Raw genomic sequence first — 24,475 nt, 5'->3', positions numbered from 1 at the left:
ACCACTGGATGCAAAGCTTCAAGAAGACTTTCAAGTTTCCCAGCAATTTGGGGATACTTCCACCCCAACACTTAAAACATCCTCTCTTCAGCATGGATGCAAAATTACTAGTCAGTAAAAGAAATTGACAATTGATCTCAGTAGTGTGCCATTATCTGTAAGAATCCCCTAGAGCTGTTTATCATGATTCACAGGGTGAATTGTTCTGTACTGGTTTGTGTCATTTTAAACACAGGGATGGTCCATGAAATTAACAACAGTGGACACAGTTGAGGTTCATTCAAAATCATTAGGAGGCTTAGCACTTCATTCAGTGGGGTGTGTGAAATGAGAGCCAACTCTACATTGGGCTAAAGGACAATCACAGCATGGTAATCTAAACCTTTAATTCCACATGGAAAATCAATTCATTATCAAAGAAATCAACAAATAATTTCCTTTAAATCGCTGGGGAAGTCTGCATCCACCAAGTTTAATCTTTTTTTTTTTTAAGATCCTATGATTGCTCAGTGGTGAAGAAAAAAAATTCAGAACATGTTGCAAAGCGTTTACTTTAAGTGGATTAGCTCTGACATTCAAAATAGGTGCAGGGGTTGACACCTGGGAAGTTATGTGTCAAATGATGTACTTTTCATTTCAGATTGCTGCCTGCCCTCAACATTCAAGACTGAAATAGTTTAGGAGCATTAAAATAACACCCTAGAGAAACCATGAAGAAAAATAAATTTCCATTAAAGTAGAAAATGCTATATTGGGTTTAAGAAGAGGCTTATTTGGTTATGCTTCATCTGGAGAAAGGAAACACAGGGAAGTTTGCTTGTTTTTATTCCTTCCTCATAATTCCAAAACTTGGGCCATCCAATGAAACTTATGGGCAGCAGATTCAAGTCAAAAAGAAAAAAAATACATAATTCATTTGTATCCAGGCAATGCATAATTCATTTTTTGAATGCGCTGCTCTGAGAGGTGGTGATCAACATCAGATTAGATATCTTTAAAAGGGTATTCACGAAGGCTAAATATATCCTATATACGAATAGCAAACTCATTCTTTGAGTGTGGATCTTTATGCAGCCAAAATGGATTGTGGCAACCCCAAATTTGGCAGAAGGTAACCTCCTCCAAAAAAAATTTTTCTAAAGGACAAGAGAAAATGGAAATGGACTGCCTTCAAGGCGGTCCTGACTTATGGCAACCCTACAAATAGGATTTTCATGGTAAGCGGTATTCAGAGGGGATTTACCATTGCCTTCCTCTGAGGCAGAGAGGCAGTGACCGGCCCAAGGTCACCCAGTGAGCTTCATGGCTGTGTGGGGATTCGAACCCTGGTCTCCCAGGTCAATCAATCAATCAATCAATAATTTATTTCAGTCATAGACCAGATACAGAAAATACAAAGAATAAAAACAGATAAAATGTATTACAATTTGGAATTAGTACATCCAATCAAGATTTTAACAAGGATTTGACCTGTACTTTTCTACAAGAAATAGAAGCCGCAATATATTTGGTGACTTTATATGTAACTTGTGGGGAGTAATCTCCCAATAAATAATCAACATAAAAGGATTCTGGTCTACCTGGGAAGGAAATTAAAATAGGGGAAATTAGCTGTTGCCTTAAATCACAATAAAAAGGGCATCTCAATAAAACGTGCACGTTGGATTGAGTTTCACCTTCGCCACAGGGGCAAATTCTTTGACTGTATGGGACTTTGTTGAACTTGCCTTCCAACAGGACAGAGGGGAGAGTATTCGTTCTCACCAGAGTGAAAGCCCTTCGATACTTAGGGAGTGTCAAATCCTCCAAATAGGGCATGGGAGAAAAACATCTAGGATTGTACCAATGTTTTCTTACAAGCATCAAATGGTGTTGGAAATCTGTGTCTTTGATGCGTTGCCGGATGGCCACTCAGGCTGTGTCAGGTCTCCCAGGTCATAGTCCAACACCTTAACCACTACGCCACACTGGCTCTCATGAGAAACCCTCAAAAATAGCCCAATGAGGACTGAATATGCTTGATAGCCATAGAATGACAGTTGAGGGACGTGGATGGAAAACCAGGGAGTGGAATCGAGTATTCTGGAAAGGAGTTGGAACTGGAGCTGGCTGGCTGGCTGGCTGGCATCTTCAACTGGAGCACTCCACCACAACATTTTGTTGCAGATCCTACTTGTCAGTGGCTATTAGACATGGTGGCTACATTAAACATCCAAGTTCAGTATGCCTCTGAATGTCAGTTACTGGTAGAAAACAGCTTCAAAGCCATGTCGTCTGTCCTTTCTCCTCATCAAGTGAGGAGGTTCCCTATGGTTATTTGATAGTGCGGGAAAATACACCCTCACATTACTTGGCGCGTAATTACAGTCTTGACTCTCCAAGTCAATACACACTCTACTTAAGATTTCACATAGCCTAGGGTTGAACCCAAGTATCCAAAAGTGTAATTTCGGGGTGCTTCTGTGACTTCAACAGCTGTTTGACTAGGGAAAAAAGATAACAAGTACATAAGAATTGCCTTGCTGGACCACCCAAAGTCCATCTAGTCTGGCATTTATTTCCCAATAGCATACAGACAAATGCCTCTGATTGGTCGCAAGCCAGACATGCAGGTCATGACCTTCCCCTGTGGTTTGTCCTCAGCCTCTGATCATCAGAGCCACACTGTCATTAAGATTCTTTTTAGCTATCATGGGTGAAGGACCCATCTTTGTGAAGTTGTCTAATGATTAATTAAAACAACAACAAAGTCATCAGCATCACCTGTGGTACTGCCGGCCATAATTTAATTTTATGCTGCCTGAAGAAGTCCTACCTTCTATCCATCCTGAACCTCCTAGAAGTATGCTCAGGAGTTTGCCTGAACAGGCAGACCCTGTCTCCACGGACAGGGATTCACATCCTCAGTTATGCACATTGCCTCATGGACTCAGTCCCATACTGTGACTCTGTTGATCAGGGAAGGATTGTGCAGAGGAGTATTCAAGTGCATGTGAGCAGAAATTTCCTAAAAGACTGAGGGGTGGAGTTCAATGCAGGTAAGGATGTCAGGGTGGGGCTTGTGAGTGTCTCTGCCCCATCCACACTTTGAGCCTTTACATATTCAGCCTAATCCCAGCAGAGTAATAGCCTCATTGGGTAACCTTGAGTTCCAGTGTTATGACAAGAGGAGGGAAAAAATCACAGCTATCTCCTCTGTCAGTTTTCCCCAACATAGTACCCTCCAGATGTTGTTGGACTACAACTCCCATCACCCTTGACCATTGTCTGTACTGGATGGGACTGATGGGAGCTGTAGCCAAAAATGGAGGGGACCAGACTGGGGACAGTCATCCTGTGTAGAAGCTCTGTGAACTGCTCTAATTTGTCTATGGATCAATCAATCTATGGATCTATCTATCTGTCTGTCTATCTATCTGTCTATGGATCTATCTATCTATCTGTCTGTCTATGGATCTATCCATCTATCTGTCTGTCTATGGATCTATCCATCTATCTGTCTGTCTATGGATCTATCCATCTATCTGTCTGTCTATGGATCTATCTATCTATGGATCGATCGATCGATCGATAGATAGATATTTGGTGCCCTGGGTTCCTATTGGGAGGAAGGGCAGGATATAAATCTAATCAAATAAATAAATAAATAATATACATACTAACTATGATTCAGCTGCATAACTTACAACTCCAAATTCTGTTAATTGTTAGTGATCTTCTTCACAAGCTACTTTATTCTAACTCTCCCACAAGCCCGTCCGTAATATGCTGTAACCACCAGTCAATTCCATCCCCCCCTTTTCACAGCACCTGTTGAATTTCCCCCTAGTTCCTAAAGGCACAGACACCCTCTCTCTGTCTTTCTTATACACACACACAAACACACACAGCGACCAATCCCCAGACAGAGCTCTATCCCCCACCCCCAAACCCTCCACGCCGCTGTGGAGTTGGACATAAAGGCTCCCGAGGTCCTCATGCCCTCTAGAGACTGAGCAGAAGCGCCCGCTCCTCTTCGCGGGAAACATCGAGGCACTTCCCCGCGCGCACAGGCACCCCTCCCCCTATTCTGCGGCCCCTCCCTCCCTTCCTCCTCCCTTCCATTAGCCCCATCCCCTAAACTCAAGCGACAGCAGAGGAGCCTCCCCGCCGCCAAAGCCCCAACCGCGCAGAGATCGCCACCTCTGGCTCCTGTCCCAATCACCTGCCATTGGACCAGAAGCCTGCCGAGGTCCACGAAGCGCAAAAGGCGTTGCTAAGTGTGATTCCCCCCTCCTTCTTTTTTATATAAAAAACCCTCCTTCCTTCTTCCCCCACCCCAATCCCAATGAGCCACCCTTGTTCTCCTGATGGTGACTCTTGGCTCACTTGCAACGTGTCCTTTGGACTGTTCTTCCCTCTCCAGCGTACACGCATCATCTCTCCCCCTTAGCCCTCCTCCTCTTTTCGCTGATGCCTTGAGAGCTGGTACCTCCCCCCCCCCTTTCTCTCTCTCTCTCTTTTTGGATGCTTCTCAACAAAACACCGCTGATGACCATCCAGGAAGAAGAAGGTGGCGCGTGAGGCATCCTTTGGCAGGGAGAGCCATGGTTTAGATCGAGAGGGAAGAGACCAGAGCAGGAGAGACGGGAGAAAAAAAATACACGAACGCACGGAAGAACAAGAGGAAGGGAGGGGAAAGGAAGGATGAGTTTCCACAAGGAGGACGGGATGGGGAGCTTGTGCCACAAGGCTTTGCAGATCATCTCCGAGCTGTGCCTGGGAGGGCAAGTGGAGTTGGAGAAATGCTCGGGCATCTTCCCGCTGGAGACCACCAACCAAGGTATAAGCCGCGCAGGTAGAGTCCAGCTCTCCCTCGGCGGCGTGCTCTGCCCTCCTCGGCCGCTGCCGCTTCCCCTCGGGTGCGTCTGCTGTTGATCCTCTGCCTCGCTTCTCAAGAAAGGAGAGAGGGCTGGAACAGAGAGGCGTGCGGCGGTGGCGATGGTTTGGGGAGGGGGGAGGAGAGGCATACGCTTCCTTCCACTAATGGGAGCCACGGCAGCGGGTTTGAGTGGGCGTTTGGAAAGTTGAACTTTCTCTCCCCCCCCCTTCTACTTTTTTTCTTCCGTTGCCTTCCTGGTCTAAATTTCAACCGGGCAGTTGCAATCGCGCCTCTTGTTTCTGCAAGGGACTCGTGCGAGACTAAACAAAAAGACGATTGTTGTGGCTGGCTGGCTGGCTAGCTAGATGCTCGTTTGAAACTGACCGTGTAGTGCCCGGGGAGAACTATCGGAGGGATCCAGGCCGATCTGGGATCTCCGAGAACACAAATGGTACGGAAAGTGTTTGTAAAGGGCCAAGTTACCACTGACATGGTAAAGATTTTTTTTGGGGGGGGGTTAGGAGAATCGATTTTTTTAAGGACTTGATTAGATTCTGCTGCTACAAATATTTATTCGTATGCCTCATTCTCCCTTCTCCCAAAAGGGGGGGGAAGTCTTGTACTAATATATGGGGGGGTCACCTTTTATCTCTGTCATTTTTTCTCCCCGTTATTCATTTCTTTTGCCTTATGTTTGAAAAGAAAAGTGGAGAAGGATCTGGTTCTAGCAGTGAGATTAAAATAATGAACCAGTGGTTGATGCCATTAAAGAGAGAGTCAAACCTGCCTAAAAGCCCTGCTCCCTTATAAGTGAGTACGTATCTTTTCCTCCATAGAAATTCTGTGGTTTTTAACAGCTGTGCGGCAGGCAGAAATGCAACCAGTACAGCTCCCCCCATAGTGATAGAGAAAGTTGCACTTGCTTGAATTTTGGTTTGCCACACAGCTCTCTAAAGGCACAGAGCCTGTAGAAAGGGAGGGGAGATGGTAACACCCTAAGAGTGGCTGTGATGAGAGGAATGCATTCTGCATGTCCTGCGGGGAGCACTACTCAGAGCTGCTTCACTTGTTGCATGGCTGAACCTTGGGACTCCACCTGCACTTGATCTGGGACTATGTCTTGGGTTGAAATTAGGTACCCACCCACTTTGCTTCAAACTCACTCCAGGTATCTTGGACAAGGTAGCAGAAAGGCATGAAGAATTGCAGGTATTTGTAATCTACCCAAGACCTTCTCTCTGCCTTCCTTCCATCCATCCCTTGCTAACAGAACTCGAAAGACAATCGCTAGAGATTTTAAAAGAGAATCTCACTTTTTTTTCTTTTAACTTTATTTTTCATTCTGTAAAAGGAAAATGGAGGGCTGGGGGGAGCCAGTTCTTCTCCGGTTGCCGAGAGATGAGGAGGATTATCTCACCTTTTCTTTTAAAACTCTGCTGAAGGTTGTACAGATATATCTCAAGCATACATTATGGGACATGTCTCCCTTCCCTCCCACCCTCCTGACATCCTTGTCCTTGTTGAAATTGACATACCGCTTCAATTGCTGGTGAGCAGGGCAACAGGTGGCAGGAATGAGAGGAGTTTGGAAGCACCTGTTGCTACAGGAAGAGAGAGATTTGCCTGGGAGATGGATACAGAGCAAGGACATTTCTCTGTGTATGTGGGGGGAAATGACTTGTGCCTTTCCCGAAGAAGGAACTCGGTGAGGTTTTTTTAAAGAAACAACATGAGAATATAAGGCTTATCTGTGGATTATTTGTGTCATGATCCATCTAGTCCAACATTTTCTTTCCCAGCACTGACCAACCAGGTGCCTCCCTAGCTCACAAGGGAAGGGATCATAGGTCAATGATCCAGCACACGCTTCGCATGCAAAAGGTTCCAGGGTTCAATCCCTAGCATCTCCAGATTATTATTTTTGCTATTATTATTATTTTCTCAGGACAAGTAGCAGATGATTTGAGAAACATCTGCTTGTTACCCTGGAGAGCTGTTGCCAGCGAGAGTAGACAAGAGATGCACAAATAGTTTTACTTTGTATAAGGCAGCTTCCTATGTTCCTCAGCAGAGGATGGGCTTTGTATTGACATTGTATGTTTCCCCAACATCCCTTGTACAAGAAGTGTACTGCCTCTGAACATGGAGGTTCCGTTTCATGAATCTGTTAAGGAAAATTTGGAGCACATATTGGAGGAGGAGGAGCAGTGAAAGGTCTATGGTATATGCTAATAAATAAGCATGCGTACAGCACTCTGGCAATACTAGAAGCCGCCACCACCAGTCAAGATCATTTCATTGTGGACCTGTGTGCCATTTCAGCTCTTTATTTGTGAAACCACAAGATTTCTGAGATCAGACCATGCAGAATAGTGCTGCAACATTTGTCATTAATGGTGCAGTGCTTAAAACACTGTGCTTGGATGTGGAGGGACTCATCTGCTACCACTTTTGGCAGTGACATTCTCCATCTCAGTCTTCCACTTGTAAGGATCAGCCAAAATTGCAACAGCAAAAAAAAACACCCCTTGCTTGCTTCATGAGATATAATAATAGATATAGCTCAGTGGGAAGGTGAACAAGCTCCTCTTTTGTCCTAGGTTGTTGTGTGCAGTGTGCCTGTGTACTTGCAAATTAGTCTTCTGGTTTTGCACTGGAGCCATGTAAAGGCAATCAAAATTTAACACTTAGCAAGCGTAGTCATCCTTCAATAACCCTGTATATGAAGGTCAGTTTTATGTTCCCCATACAGCATTGCTTTGGCCCTCCAGGTGTTGTTGGACTCCAGCTCTCACTAGCCCTGGCCACCATAGCCAATGGTCAAGGATGATGGGAACTCTGTGGTGTGTGTTTTTTAATCTGTTGTAAGTCACCTAGAGACCACTTGGTATTAGGCAACTAACAAATGAAATTGTTCGCTACCTTGATCTAGGACCAGTTACTGCCCTGCCTCACAAGGCTGTGAAGATTGGGAGGATAAAATAGGTGAGGGAAGAACCCCATATGCTACCCTGAGGTCCATGGATGAAGGAAAGGTGGGATAAAAACATGATGAATAAATTTCAGCTGGGGACACAGACTAAGGCATGCTTTTCAACATCGGGTATGAAGGAAGAGGCAGATTAGGAACCAGGTGGATCTTCTGGGCAGAAGCTCCAAGCATAACATATAATATAGGAGAGCAAATGGTGGAGTTTTAAACATCAGAGATAGCACACAAGGAAATGATGATGGTCACATCAGGCCACAGACACTTCGGTGGTTTAAATAACACCTTCTCCCTTAAGGCTAAAAGAAGATGCTGCTTAAATTGAATCAAAGGGAAATGGTATAAAGCAGGGGTGGGGGGAAATTCTATGAAGGACCCACATGAAAACTCAATTGGAGGCAATAGCCAATGGTGGGTGGAGCCAAAGTTCATGGCAGGTGGAGCTAGAGTCAATGGTGGAATTAGCCAGAGGCGAAAGTGGGTGACGTTTGCAGCATTGCCTAGCTCTTTTTCTCTAAGTGCCATCCCATCCTTTCTCTCTGTCTCTTAGTGGTCAGTGGGACAGTGCAATTGAAGTGATGTTCCCACATACCTCCTGAACACCAAGTGTCACTGCCTTTTCCTGTGAAGGAGAGAGATGAGGCATGGGGAGTGTGGGAGCAGTGGCAGGAGGGTCAGATTAGATTTGGCACCACACCCTGCCTTACCCCTTGCACCTCACCCCTTCTCCTCTCAGGAATCCGCAGGAACGCTTGGTGTTCAGGAGGCAGGTGAGCAATGCCCTTCACAAACTATACCTCCCAGGATTCTTTGGGAGAAGCCATGACTGTCTAAAGTGAAATAAAGGTCTGGTGTAGATGTGGCCAGGGACAGCTTTGGTTTAAATTTGGGTGGGAGGCTACATGTGCCTGTTGTAGAATACAAAGATGGGGGACACCCTGAAAAACAATGATACTGTTCACAACACTTTCTTTTTGGAAAGGAAAGAGGCTTTCCCTCTGCCCAGCGCCCACCCACCCAATCTCGTCCCCTCCCTCTCCCCTCCCCCTTCCTCCCTGCCCCTCCCCCAGGTCAGTTTCGCCTATCCTAAGCATGAGTAAATCCCATTGAACTCAAAAAGCATGCAAATGAACAAACCTGCCCTCCCCTTCTCCTCACACCTATCCCCTCTCTCTTGCTCCTTTCCTCCCTTTGCCCCCACACCCCCTCCCCACACCCCTTCCGATCCCCTCCCCCTCTTCCTTCCACCCTCTTCCCACTTCCTCCTTCCCTCTCCTCTCCCCTCCCCCTTCTCCTCCTCCCTCATGGTCAGTTTTACTTATCCTAAGCATGACTGCATGGGAGTAAATCCCACTGAACTCAATAAGCATGCAAATGATCAGACCTGTCTTTCCCCTCCTCCTCTCTCCTTTCCTCTCTTTCCTTCCTCTCCTCTACCCTATCCCCTCCCCCTCCCCTCCTTTCCCTCTAATCTCCCCCTCCTCCTCCCTTCTTCCTCCCCTCCCCTCTTCCTTCTTCCTTCTCCCCTGCCCACTCCAGCCCTCACTCCGTCCCTCTTCTCCTCCTTTCCTGTGGTCAGTTTCACCTATCCTAAGCATGATTGCAGAGGAGAAATCCCAATGAACTCAATAAGCATGCACATGATCAATCCACTGTCAGCAAACTTGCACAGGATCTCATTTCCTACCTCCTAGATTAAAAAACAGAGACATTCACTAATGGGCAAAAAACATTGCAGTTTAAGAACGTACTTATAGCCCACAAATATTTCTATCTAAAAAGCATGGAAATTGGGCAACTATAGTGAACGCACCAGGAGAGCAGGAGATCTGACCTCTCTGAGGTATTATACTGCCCTACAAATTTGTAAAAATGCTAACACAATTTGGGTTGGTCTTTCACAATCCAATCCACTTCCTATGTAGCTTGGAAGAATTTGGTAACATGAGCCTCTGAGCATATGGTGAGTGGCAGCAACACCTGCAATCAGGACTACATCTCCAAATATGGAGAATTACATTTTTGTATGTTTCTTGGTGTTCTTCTTGCTTTGCTTCTTTCCTGTGTAACTACTGTTTCTACAGAGCATCTGACCTAGAAAATTATATTTCTTTCATTATTCATCCTAGAAATCTGTGTCAAAACTATTTTTTATTAATTTCAAAGCCTTTTTATTGCTCCCCTGGTGCATTCACTTAGCTGCCCAATTTTCCTGTTTTTTAAAAGTTTGAAAGAAATATCTGCTGGCTATAGCTATGTTCTTAAACCGCAAGGGTTTTTTTTGTCTATTAGTGAATATGGTCTAGAAAGGTCTGATTCAGTATATAGCAGCTTCATATATTCCAAGAGACCCTTAGGTGTTGTGTTCTGTACCTTGCTTGGGCATCTATACTGATGTAGGGCAAGTTATAAACATCTGGGAAGGAAGGAAGGAAGGAAGGAAGGAAGGAAGGAAGGAAGGAAGGAAGGAAGGAAGGAAGGAAGGAAGGAAGGAAGGAAGGAAGGAAGGAGTTTCCTGGTCTGCAGATTGTAAGATTTTCTACTTTTGGAGGAGTAAGTCAGAGGCAAAGCCCATACCTTACATGTACAGCAGGTGTGGGGAACCTTTGGCCCTTCCTTTGTTGCTGAACTACAATTCTCATCAGCTTCAGCAAGCATTGCTAATGACCAGGGAAAATGAGAGAAGTAGTTCAGCAACATCTGGAAGGCCAAAGGTTCCCAACACCTGATGTAGATCCCTGAAGCAACTCTGGGAGTTGCCCTCAGTCCAAAGCAGGTCTCCTCCACATTACCACCTCACTTGTTCCTTGTATCTGGGAGTACCAGAGAGGAGAAAAGAAAAGGGCATCCATCACAGAGACACCACCGTCATAGAAAAATGGGGAATTCTTAATTTTTTTAATGGAATCAGGGTAGGTGGGGTTACTTGGAGACAAATGGCAACTATGGCTGCTTTCACCCCCATGCTTCTTCTTAAACATCAATGCTTTGCTACCAAAAGTGAAGATGAAGTTACAACTGACCTCACTACAGGCCTCATCTTCCCCCACGTTGCCTCTTTGAATATTATGCCATAATATTCCAGAACCATTGACAGTAGCCAGTGGGGCTACCTGCAAAGGGTATCATAAGAGTGAAGAGGCACTTTTGGCTCAATGTTTTTACAAATGACAAATGTTTTTACATGAGCAAACATCCTCACAGAGATCAATGATAGTTAAAAGTTTGGCAAGATAACTATTCATTTTTGGAGAGGAAAGGGGGAAACCTCATCTCTCTAAATCAGCCTTTGCTAACCTGATGCCCACCAGCTGTTTTGGACTACAACTCCCACCGGTCCCAGCAAGTGGTCCAAAACAGCTGGAGGGCATCAGGTTTGTGAAGGCTGCTTTAAATAGTATAAGCAAGTATGTGAGACATTACTCAACAATACTGAAACTTTCTTGCCATATTTGGAGGTGGCAATGAAACACATTATAGGAGTGGCCTGAAGTCACATGAGGTTACCACCTTGCTGAAGTTGAGAAGGTCTGGCTCTGGTCAGTGCCTGAATGGATGACCACCTTGTAACCACATGTACACTGCCTTAGGTTCCATAATGGAAGAACGCTGGAACAGAAATGCAAGAAAATGAAATTAAATAATTGGAGTCTTTTTAGCATGACCCTTCTCCATTTATTTCATATGTGCATTCCTCTCTTCTCTAGTCTGTCATCTGTTATGTACACTACTATACCTAGTTAGCGATAAGTTCTAGAGCTACACCTCACTGTACAATTTTATCCAGTGAGAAATTTTTAAAACCCAAACCATGAGTGTGCATTTCAATGACAAATGGACTTCTAATTATTCTCATCGTAGAAGTTGTATTTATTTACATGCACATGTTCTTCCCCACTTCAAGACAGAGCTATCAGATGACAGTTGTCAATGGTGTTTACACTCAGAGCCAAATCCTGTTAATTAAAAGCTGCCTGTCCAATACGTTTCAGTGTTTAACTGACACTAGATAAGGAACACCGTTTCCAAAACCTTGAATAGATACTAGTGTCCAAAAGTACTTATACATCCAAAACAGAGAGACAGCAGTAGATGTTCTCACAGCATCTGACTAATGTGTGCTGAACAGAAGTAATTACAGTGCTTAGTCAGGAGTTACCCTTAACACCAAAGTACATTTACACTTTTCTTGTCTTGATGATTACATAGTTCCTTTACAATGTTAAGAGCTCACCTATCTATTAAGAGAATGGAGCAATTCAGCAGGAATGCTAAATATGCTGCAAAACTCCACACACACACACTGCAATGTTTTGTTCTTTTACAAGATCCTAAATGTGGATGAGTTATAAAAATGATTTTTTTTCACTTCATGAACCAAAAATCCCATTTTGATCTCCTTTAACAAATCATTGCATCTTAGTGGCTCACAAACAAGCTGGTCTATCACTGTGCATTATGAGAGAATGATAATGATGATGATATAGCACTTTAGTTAATTAGGGAATATGAGGGAAACTGGAGGTTGTTACATTGGCAGCACTGATGAAGAATCCATATAAATATTCATGAAGAAACCCTGAAAAGTTGGAACCTAGTGAAGCAATATATCGAGGGAAAAGTGAATTTTGATGGGGAAGTTTGGTTATATGAAATGGTGAAATGTAGTTGAGTAGTGGTGCTAAAAGATGGATTTATTTCGTTTGTGTGTGTGTCAGAGAGAGAGAGAGAGAGAGAGAGAGAGAGAGAGAGAGAGAGAGAGAGAGAGAATAATGATATATAGCACTTTTGACATGGATAGTGAACCTTTTCTCAGCTTGAGGGCTGCAATCCCGCTTGGGGAGCCTTCCAGGAGGGCACATCCCAGTGGTGGGTGGAGCCAGAGGCAAAATTGAGTGGACCAATGGATGTGGTTCTTACCTTTGTATGGTAGGCTACATTCCAGCCATGCAAAAGTCAAGGAAGTCACACATATCCTTATTCAGGCAAGCGAGAGGTGCATGGGAGTTCTGGACTGGAAGCAGAATCTCCAAAGGCTTTAGTTCACTCCCAGTCCTTGTTGGAGCAAGCTGCTCACTAGGAGCTCTCCTTGGTGCTGCAACCACTGACCTACCTTGCTCTGTCCTTCTCAACACTGACAGGGAGGCAGTGGAGAGGGAGTGGGTCCTGCCAAAGAGCATCCCAGTACTGGGATCTTTAAACATAAACAAATAAACAAACAAATAAATAAACATCTTTAGCCCTGATATGTAAGAACTACCTGCTTGATAGTAGTACAATCCATAGCTTTTCTCAAAGACAGTTTGATGTGGTAATGCGGATGTGGGTGGTAGAATTCAAAATACAGGTTATGTCAGACACAACATGTCCAATATGTTTTAAAAGGAACTAAGCCCGCATTTGACATAAGCAAAAGTGGCTTCACAGCTATTGCCCTTGAAAAAGATAATGTTTGTGTGGGATGTACTTCCAAGCACTGTGCAATTGTTTGGAGGTGAAAAGAGAACTGTTGGCTACCCTATTTAGCTGGGAGAAACAGTTGGAAAATTCTGAAAATGGCCTGAATTTTTTTTTTTTAAAAAACATACCATCCATGCACAGCTTGAGTCCATGTTACGAAACCATTGTACAGTGGCCCATCTTTTTTTTTTTCTTGCAAGAGAAGAATAAATTGTAAGCAGTGTTTTTCAAATGCATTCAGTGGTGCTTTGGAAGGGAAGGGGTACAGGAAAGGTCAGCTTGACCCAATTTGACAATTATTTTTCTAACTCAAAACATTAGCAAGTGAAATTTTGCCTTTGAGGTGACATACTAATGTTTTCTCTAAGGTTTCCCATACAGGTCATTGTGTGATATTGCAGTCATCAAGTGATGAGCATGAATGAATGAAAAAGACCTTGGTGATAAGGTCTCCATAAATGGAAGGATGCATGGCACAGTCACTGGTTAACAGCCAGTCATATTCCATGTAAGAACTGGCAATAATGGGTACAGCCCTGACCATCAAAGCCACATCTTCCAGCTCATTTAGCTCTATCAGATTGATTTATTGTACAATGTAAAAAATAAAACATTGCCTAGTTCATAAGCTTATAGACTTCATCAACCTGGTGTCCTCCATGAACAAAAACTGTCATCAGCCCCAGCTAGCATTTCCAATGGTCAGGGATGTTGGTAGCTCTAGTCCAACAACTTCTGGAAGGCACCAGGTTGGGAAAGGCTGATCTTAGAGGAGACATGTTACAAAAAAAAAGAAGAAGAAATGAAGCAAAAGAGGGTAAGGAATCTGAAGGAAATTGTGAAGAAACCTGCTCTCATTTGCATCTTGGTTGACTATCCCTTCTCTCAAGACTGAATAGAGTTGTCCATTCAGATCATACTTCAAATGTATTATTTAATTATGTTTTTATTAATTATTTGTATACCAGCTATTAACTCAGTTGTCTGGGCAGTTGTAATATATTGAAAGTGAGTATCCTCTAACTCAGGCATAGTACCTTCCTGATATCTGAGATTGTCATCTGAGAAACTTCCATCAACAGTCCCCATGAGAAGTGAGATATGGTGGGTGGCAATGAATGACAGGGCCTTCTTAGCAGTGAACTTCACCCCCAGTTGTGGAATGTCCTCTGCAGAAAGGCCCACCTGGTGACTGCTGCAATGTTATTTTGGTGGAAGGCAAGAACCTTTTTTATTTTTCCCTCCTAAATTATGTTGTAGTTCAAACACTGATTTAGCTTGATGGATTTTTCTCCCTTTTCCTGATTTAAATTGATTTAGAGTTATTTTTACTCCTCTGTTTGTTTTTTAAGTAATGCATTTTGATCTATTACCATTTTTATTTGTTGTCTTTCATCATATTATGTTTGCTGTTTATGCTGTAAGCCACCTAGAGAACCTTTTGCAGTTAGGTGACATTATTCAAACAAACACACAAACACACACACAAACTAGATAGAGTGAGTGAGTGAGTGAGTGAGTGAATCCTGGTTTATCATTGATGCTTCAATTGGAAATTTAATCCCTCTACAACTCTAGAAGGGGGAGAAGAAAGGGAATGTAATGTGTTAATTTAAATAATGGCTTTGAATCAGGGTACAGAGCAGAAGTTCATTTGGGAGGCAAAGATCACCTGTATCAAAAGTTTGTGCATAATGCCTTCCCTTTAATTTTCTACTTCTACTTGTTTCCCCTACTCCTTGTCTTGCTCTCTCAGCTGTGTATGAAATATAATCTACTCTTTTGTTAGAAACACTGCTTGTGCCATTAATTGTGTCATTAATTATTCCGTTGTACATGGAGGGATAAACTGTTGACTCCTAGCTCATGCCAGATGCTGATGCTCCAAGCTGGTTGTTATTGCACAAGGGTGAGGAAACTTTTTCATCTTGAGAACCGTATTCCCTTCCGGGCAACCTTCTAAGGGCCACATACCAGTAATGGGAAGGGCCAGGGGCAAAAGTGGGCAGAGCAATTAATGTAAATTTTACCTTTGTACGGTAGGCTAATTTCTGCACACACTCACATGTTTCACTCTGTCCAGGGAAGCAAGAGGCATAATCAGAGTTCAGAGACACAATCCAGCCAGCGCAATCATTTGGGGTCCAAGGCAGAGCCAGTGAGGGTGTGACCTAGGGAGAGTTCTGAGGGCCAGGTGGAGAAGCCTGGAGATCTGCATCCCCGCCGGCCCGAGGTTCTCCACCCGTTATAGCACTCATCCAGAAGCATTTAAAAATCACTTAGGAAGAGAGGATAACTTTTCCCCTGGAAGACCCCATTGTAATGCAGGGCTGCCATATCTTTTCCTGTTCAGGGTCTCTGTGGCTTTTAGAGTTACAGCTGGTATAGCACAGTGGGGAGGAGAGCCTGGCTGGGAGTCCAGAGTCTGTGAGTTCAAATCCCTGCTCGTGTCTCCTGGGTATAAAGGGCCAGCTAAAGATCACCCCCACAGGGAGTGGCTCAGGGGTTACATGCCCTGCCACCTGTGGGCAAGCTGCATAGTCCCAAGGAGCCCAGTTGCCCCCCAGCTGGCAGTTGTGGACAAGGAAGGGGCTGGCTTGTGTAGCTGTGGCAAGCTGAGCAGGCCCTAGCCAGGTTGGGAGGACTAGCCTCAGAGGGAGGCAATGGTAAACCCCCTCTGAATACCGCTTACCATGAAATCCCTATTCATAGGGTAGCCATAAGTTGGGATCAACTTGCAGTCCATTTCCATTGTCAAGGTTCAGCTTTTCCCATCGCTGCACCTCCATGCTGAATGCATTGCCCAATGATGTTTTTTGACAGCTCTTAAAAGTGTGGAATCCTCAAACCTCCTTAGCTATAGATTTCACTCCCATAAGAGGCAGCGATGGCCACCAACTTTGGATTAGACAAATTAATGGAGGATAAGGCTATCAGTATCTACTAGCCACGGTGGCTATGCTCTGCCTCCATGGTCAGAGGCAGTGTGCTTCTGAATACCAGTTGCTGGTAACCACAGGAGAGGAGATTGTTCTTGCACTCAGGTCCTGCTTGTGGGCTTCCTGTAGGCATCTGTTTGGCCACTGGATGCTGGATTAGATGGGCCGTTGGCCTTATCCAGCAGGCTGTTCTTATGTGGGTCCACAAAGCATTGTCACCCTTCTTGCTTTTCCTTACCAAAGACCTTTTGGAGGAGAGAAGAATGGTTCAGTCACTACAGCCACTCATAAAGCTACAGTTCTCAGAGTTCCTTGGAAGAGAGACTGACTGTTAAACCACTCTGAGAATTATAGCTCTATAAGAGGAATAGGAGTCTCCTGACAATTCTCAGTGCCTTCACAAACAACAGTTCCCAGGGTTCTTTGGGGGAAGCTATGACTGTTTAAAGTGAAATAATAGCAGAATAAATGTATGGTGTGATTGTGGCCCAAAATAAACATTAAACATGTTATTTTTGATATTTCATGGGTAGTAATGGGAATTCACGCCTAAATGAATAATGTGCTTAGCGCCAAATAGATTGCTCGAAACTTATTTATTTTCAATTAGCCATTCATGTAAATCAGACCTTCCCTTTCCCCACCCACAGCTGCCATGTGATGCTCTCTGGTGTGGATGGAACACAGTGGGATGAACACATAGAAAAAGTGCAATATCCCCAGTAGTGTGGAATCTTGCAGCTTACAGCAGAAATGCAATTTGTTTTAGTGCTTGGAGCCACTTGTCAGGAAGTAACTTCTAGTTTTAAAAAAAAAGATGTTGACCCTACAGTTATTTCTATCAGTTCTATTGGCTAGTGAGAGAACTTCTGTGCTACATCTCCTGTGGAATCAGAAGTCAGACCCGATGTCAGCAGCCAGTGAGATCAGGCACCTTCCAGGCCCTGGTGCACAGCAAGGGACCCATCACTGACTGTGGTTCCTTCTAACAATTTCTCCCTCGTGTTTGTGTATCCTTTTCCAGTGATGTCTGGTGCCCATTGGGACTGGTGGGACGGAAGATAGGGAACCCAACACTAGGTGGAGCCAGAGCCGACGACAGGTGGAATGGACCAATTCTAGTTTTGCCCCCATCCTCCTCCTTGCTGAGTTCTACAAGGCCAACACTGAGACTAAAGAGGAGGGAGCGCTCTCCTATGTGACATCTCTGTCAAGGCTGGCAGGGTGGGAGGAAAGGAGTAGGTGGAGCTATTGCCAGTGATAGGCAAAGGCAAAGCCAGTGACCAAACAGAGCCAATAAATTCTAGTTTTGCCCCTGTCCTCCCTGCTGCATTCTATGGGAGCAGCACTAAGACTCAGGAAGAGGAAGCTGAGAGGCAGCGTCCCCCTGGACCGATTGTAAGTTAAGAATGCAGGCCAGTGGGGGTTGGCACAGGGCAGACCAAGGGCTGGTGGGGCAGCGCTGCGTTTGTCCTAATAGACCAGCCTCTGCTGGGCTTTTCCTCTTCTCCCAATTTCCACAGTCACCCATTGCCTTAGATCAGGGATGTCCCCCCAGCAATTTTTAGTGAATCCCCAAGACCCCATTAATTTTGGCAGCAGCAACTCTAAACAGGAAAAAATACCACCCTGAAGTATACACAAGACTGGGGTTGGCAAAGCCCAGTGCCCTGATGGCAATGCAAATCATCCCCTCATTGATCACTGAAATGATCATTTGATGAGCGGAGAAAGGATGGTGATTACCCCTCCTCCTTCTCTTCCTCAGCTGATTTGCATTGATCAGATAAAGCGAGAAGGGAGAGTGTTTCAGTGTGTACAGTATGTGTGCACACATGCAAGAGTTTACATGAGAGAGTGTGGGGTGGCCACACCCACCACAGTATGCAGCCCCCCGAGGGTTGGCCAAGAGTAGATTGGCTCTAAGGCCAAAAACGGTTAGCAACCCCTATTTGAGATCTTCCCACTATGGGATGGTGGCTGGTGACAGCAAGAAGGACCATCAACGTCACCAGCCACTAGTCCTCATCCATCTCCAGTTGGTACTGGCCCTGTGTGGGAGAGGAGATATCTCTTAATGGAATAATCACAGGGTTAGCACTGGCTGCCCATTAACTACTGGGCTAAGTTCAAGGTTCTGGTTTTGGTGAACAAAGCCCTATATAGCTTGGGACCAAGATAACTGAAATATCGTTTTACCCCTTATATACCCTGTCGATCACTACACTGCAGGTGAGGGCCTCCTGCTGATACCATCTTATCAGGAGCTCCATTCCGCACAATATAGGGAGTGGACCTTTAGTGTTGTGGAATCTATCCTTTGGAATTCCCTCCCCTTAAATATTATCCAAGCACCATCTCTGTTATCTTTTCGGCACCTACTGAAGATCTTCCTCTTTCAACAAGCCTTTTAAGTAAAGGCCTTATTCCGATCTGCATCTTTGCTGGAATTGCTTCTTAAGATGTTTTTTAAAGCTTTGTTTTTTAAAGATGTATTTAAAAATTTTTAAAGATATTTTGTTTTAATATATTTTAAAGTCTATTTTTAAGATGTTTTAGAGTGTTGTTAGTGTTTTTGTTTGCTGCCCTGGGCTCCTACTGGGAGGAAGGGCAGGAATTTATTAAGTAAGTAAGTAAATATTGGCAGACCTCTGTCCAAAAAGCCAGAGCCCTCGCTGTCAGAAAATTGCAATCTATGCACACTTACGTTGGACTTACTTCTGAGTAAAACAGCAGAGGGACTAGGCTCTAAATGGATTAATCTACCAATTAAACCCAATTAGATCTTGGATAAATCTGCCAATTAAAGCTGTCTGAGCGATTTCTCCTTGCCTTCTTGTTCTATGCAGACATCTCCGTCAGCCTGCTCGCAGTCGTCGTCAGCTTCTGTGGGCTTGCCTTGCTCTTAGTCTCACTCTTTGTCTTCTGGAAGTTGTGTTGGCCATGCTGGAGGAGCAAACCAATGACAACAAACACTACGAGCGTCCCTCAAAGCACCTCCAGTGCTCCCACTGAGGTTCTGGAAACAAATGAGAAAAAGGAAATGATTAAAGAAAACGGGAAGCCTTCCACAAAAATCCTGGAGGCGGCAATGAAAATTAGCCACACTTCACCTGATATTCCAGCAGAGGTCCAGAACGCGCTGAAAGAACATCTAATTAAGCATGCACGTATGCAAAGGCAGATCACCGAGCCTACATCCTCATCAAGGTAAGAGGAAATGAAATGAACACTTAAAAAAAACCACATGCCCCTAGGTCCGACCATTTGGCTGAGAAGTAGCAATCAAATCTTTATGAGGGAAAGAAACTTAGCACTAGATTGCACATTTGACACAATTGTATAATGGTTGGCAAAGCTCTGTTACACCGTAATCCAAAGCATGTATTTGTTATTAAGGCCAAAATACAGATGACTATTTGCCATAATGATAGCGTACCGTGGTATGCAAGATGTGTACAGAGCTTGGAAAAGTTATTTTTTTAAACTACAGCTCCCATCAGCCCAATCCAGTGGCCATGCTGGCTGGGGCTGCTGGGAGCTGTAGTTCAAAAAAGTAACTTTTCCAAGCTCTGATTATGTGACTATATGATAAACCACTTGACTGCAGTGTCCTCCTAACTGGGAAAGAAAATCTTGCTACAGTTTCACACTGGATCAGAAGTCTGGGGAAGCTATGAGAGAGTAGTAAAATTTCCTCAGCAACATAGCAGGATGAGACAGATCTGGCATAGTAAATGGTTCGCCACACACCCTAGAAATTTACTGCTTAGCAAATGTTCACGTATTTTCATGCTCTGACATGGTGATTTCAGCTAAATTCCTTTCTAAATTAGTGTGACTCAGAATGTGGTGTACAAATACTAGTTACACAGTCCACAAAAGATTGCAGATTTCAGCTTATGCCCCAATTCTATGTATGTTGTTCAAAAGTAAGTTCCATGACTGGGTGACTGGCTGGCTGATTGGTTTCATTTATGAATCACCCTTCCTCCTGAAAGAGCTCAGGACGATGTATAATAAAACAGAGCAACAAAACAGAGCTCCTGAGCGCAGCTTACTCCCAGGAAGTGTGCACAGAATTGCGAGTTATAGCATCACACACCCTTCTTTACCGTATCCAAAGTCTATATTGGAAGAGTATTTGAGGTAACCATTTACTCTCTAATACATTCTTGTGAATTTTCTAAAAAAATAATAATCTTGCAGTAGCTAATGTTTATCACTATAGTTTTGCCTTACGATGATGACTGATCAAAAGTCCTGGGATCTGTTAACATTCCCTTGATGGCTGAATAGGCAACTCAGCTGCAGAGGTGGAGTGCTTGGCAGACAGAGTATGTGTCAGAAACACGGCTTTTGCAGCTGGAATGAGCTCAAGGAGAGAGACAAAAAGAACGGTGAGCTTCTGAAGGTGAAGCTCCTTGAGTTTCAAGATCTCTTTCTCTCTCTTTAGTAATCTGATGTGCTGCCTTGTCAGAGGACCTGCTTCTCTCCACTTATGGCTGCTTCTATATTTGTAAATAAAGCAGACATTAATGGTGGGTGAACTCCCCCTCAGCTCAATTTGGAATTGGCTCAGCAATTACTAGACTTCCTAATGAGCCTTTAGAAAGAACGTGTCTGTTTCCCAAGAGTTCTATCCTAGCTCGTAATGTTGGCATATGCACACTGATAATGCTGTGTGCATCCCCACTTTATATTCCTGACCCTTGGGAATTGTAGTTCCCCACACCAGATATGAGCCCTCTTCAGGCATTAACCCCCCTACATAGAAAGCTAATTTATTTTATTATTTATTTATTTATTGTATTTATATACCGTCCCATAGCTGAAGCTCTCTGGGTGGTTTACAGTAACTAAAATCATTAAAACAAATATACAAATTTAAAATACATCTTTTAAAAACAATTTAAAACACAATTAAAAAAATTTAAACAATTTAAAAACACAAGCTAAAATGCCTGGGAGCAGAGGAAAGTCTTGACCTGGTGCCAAAAAGATAACAGTGTTGGCGCCAGGAGCACCTCATTAAAGAAATCATTCCATAATTTGGGGGCCACCACTGAGAAGGCCCTCTCCCTTGTTGCTAGACTCCCAGCTTCCCATGGAGTAGGCACCCGTGGGACGGCCTTGGATGTTCAGCGTAGTGTACAGGTGGGTTCATATTGGGAGAGGCATTCCATCAGGTATTGTGGTCCTAAGCCGTGTAAGGCTTTATAGGTTAAAACCAGCACCTTGAATTGAGCTCAGAAACATACAGGCAGTCAATGCAAGCAGGCCAGAATCGGCTTTATATATTCGGACTGTCTGGTCCCTGTTACCAATCTGGCTGCTGCATTTTGCACAAGCTGCAGTTTCCAAACCCTCTTCAAAGGCAGGCCCACATAGATTGCATTGCAGTAATCTAACCTGGAGGTTACCAGAGCATGGTCAACTGAAGCCAGGTTATCCCTGTCAAGATAGGGCATAGCTGGGCCACCAACTGAAGTTGGTAGAAGGCACTCTGTGCCACTGACGCTACCTGAGCCTCAAGTGACAGAGATGGTTCTAGGAGAACCCCCAAACTACAAACCTGCTCCTTCAGGGAGAGTGCAACCCCACCCAGGACAGGTCGGACAGTCATCATCTGGTCAGAAGAACCACCCACAAGCAGCATCTCAGTCTTGTCTGGATTGAGCCTCAGTTTATTAGCCCTCATCCAGTCCATTGTCGCAACCAGGCACCAGTTCAGTGCATGGATGGGGTACAGGACCATGCTTTCTTGTCGACCTCCAATATTGTGGACCTGTCCAGCTCCACCTATCCCCCATCTCCACATGTTTATCACATCTGTACTCATGAAGGGTCCTCCATGTGATCAGAAGCTCTGTGCTATCAGGGTTCCCCAGCATGTGGAGGACCTTATATGAGTAAAGAGGGCTGCTCCTTCAGATCTCAGCTCAACATACAGAGGTAGGGGGAGGATCATCAAGCCAGGAGTTCATAGCATCAGGGGTCAGACCAAAGGCAGCCCCACTTCCCCTTGTTCATGCCCTTCATATGGCTAATGTATGAACAGGCTATTGTAGAAAGCTAATTGGAAACTCAACCATCACCTCCCAAAACAAAAGCACCTGGGAACAAGACAGGGTTTTGATCTGAATGGGAAATGACAATCACATAAGACATTTGCAAGAAGCAGTCAAGAAAAGTGATCCAAATATTGAAGATACACTTAACAAAAAGTTACATAGCTCATAGCAGTCAACAAGGGTTTCAGAGAGAGTAAGGGGTTACCATTAAAGAACTTCTGAGTAATGTATGCAGATGACCTCACTTCTTTTCAACCGCCAAACTTCAGGGTGGTAGGGGCAGGAGGGAGTAGAAATACTGTGCAGGTCAAAAATATTTGCACATGCCCAGTAGCTGAGCAACCGGAGGGAGTAAAAATGTAAAATTAGAAGGCGGGGCCACAAAGAAACAGCAGCATTAATCCTTCCCAGAGGAATGCCTACTTGTGTGAATGGAAAACAATGGATTTGAAGCTACCATTGAGCACGAAATGTGGACCTTGCAAATCTGTTATGTTGGTAAAAGCAGTGTATTTGCTACAAAGAAATGTTCCCATGTGAATAAGCCCCTAATCAGACCATTGGTCAATCTAGCTTAGTATTGTCCACACTAAATGGGAGTGGCTTTCCAGGGTTTCAGCCAAGGGACAGTTTCAGCCCTCCCTGGACATGCTGAGCATTGAACCTAGGATATTCTGCATGCAATGCAGATGCTCTACCACTGAGCTATGGGTCTTACCCAGAATCTCCCGCAAATATTACAAAGACACCATGAGTTTCCAGTTCTCCTTCATCCAAAGGACTTAATTTGTGGTGTCTCTGGGACCTCTAATCATTCAGAGATATAGAGAGTGCATAAAAATACAAACATCAGTAAAATGTGATACAGCATTCTTGTGTTAGCCCAGTAATAGTTGAGACACAATTTAGGTAAGATGAGACATAATACTGCAGCAACTTCAATCTTAACTGCTGTCAGGCGTCAACTCATATTTGAAAAACAGCAACTCTTTTAACAGGTAACAGTTCTAACATTAACTGAGAATTTGGATTGCATCAAGAAATCTCTGAGAACAATACCTCAGCACTTAATGCCACTTGTAGCCATCAATCAAAGAACAAATTTATGAATAGAGTGACAGAAGCATTTAATTTTAATGCACAAGGAACATAAAGGAATGGAATACACACGTCCTCCTCTGCACATGAAAAAATTTAAGTAATGCCTTTTTAGGCACAGAAAGAGAAAATGACAACTAGGAAGTGACAATGGTCATGAGTCATAGAACAAACAGAAGATCATAGATGCTAAGAGTTAAAAGTTCTGCCTTTCTGCTTAGTAAATTATTTACTTACAACAAATGTCTTTTTTATATTTGCATCAGAATGAACCAGCACAAATGTGTCCAAGAAGCAGGCACTCTAAACTTTGATTCTACTTAGTATACTGCATAGTATGTATGGGTAAATGGTCAATAGCCTTTATGATATACGTGCATACAGTGTTTACACTGTATGGGATATAACAGATGCTAGGGGAAGATGTACTTGCATAGATTTTGTTTTTCAGCTCTGTAGCTAGAAAATGATCAATTTCAGCCGATATAATGTACTGATCTTCTGTGTTATTGCTGTTATAAGGTACATCAAGGACACATGAGTAAGGTTCAAACTACTAGTGATAGCAACAAGTCTGCCCCATTCACATATAAAGAGGCAAAGTGGAAAGGTCCACTCTAAAGAGCAAGAGGGATGCATGGGTGAGGAGGAGTGAGCTCTTCTCTTTTGTTGGAGGTTGAGCCTTGCAAGGGAACTAATAGCGGGCATACAAGAGTCTAGGTAAGCAGAGGGCAGATAAGAACAGAACCTTGGACAGCTCCAGGGGGGCTGCTAAGGCAGGCACACGTGATGTTGTCTCTGCAGAGAGCTAGAGTCAACTGAAGCCTTATGTAGGTTGACTAGACTTGGATTGTGATAGGCTCTGCCTTGCTGGAGGATCTGGTAGTTAAAGGACCATCACCTTGTTTTGCAGTCTTGAATTCCTGTGGGATCAAGGAGAGGCAGATGCCACAGGGGACTCATCCTCTGATTGAAAGGATGGTGGTAGAGCCGTTTCCACCATTCAGAAGTATCCTGAATAAGGTACTGGCAATAGACCAAACCTCATCTTCAC

General features: G+C 44.0%; 1 protein-coding gene across 1 annotated transcript in view; it reads left to right on the top strand.

Moving 5' to 3' along the window:
- Window positions 1-4,710: 4,710 nt before the first annotated feature.
- SYT10 (synaptotagmin 10) overlaps window positions 4,711-24,475 on the top strand; it is a 65,487-nt gene continuing 45,722 nt past the window's right edge. Inside the window, exons 1-2 of the mRNA XM_061582173.1 lie at window positions 4,711-4,837; window positions 19,099-19,459. Coding sequence (XP_061438157.1) covers window positions 4,711-4,837; window positions 19,099-19,459 — 488 coding nt within the window. The remainder of the gene's footprint in view (window positions 4,838-19,098; window positions 19,460-24,475) is intronic.

This window comes from Rhineura floridana, chromosome 8 (assembly GCF_030035675.1).
Source record: "Rhineura floridana isolate rRhiFlo1 chromosome 8, rRhiFlo1.hap2, whole genome shotgun sequence".
Taxonomy (NCBI): Eukaryota; Metazoa; Chordata; class Lepidosauria; order Squamata; family Rhineuridae; genus Rhineura; species Rhineura floridana.
The sequence above is the reverse complement of the archived record's forward strand: the minus strand, read 5'-3'. Positions and strand labels throughout refer to the sequence as shown.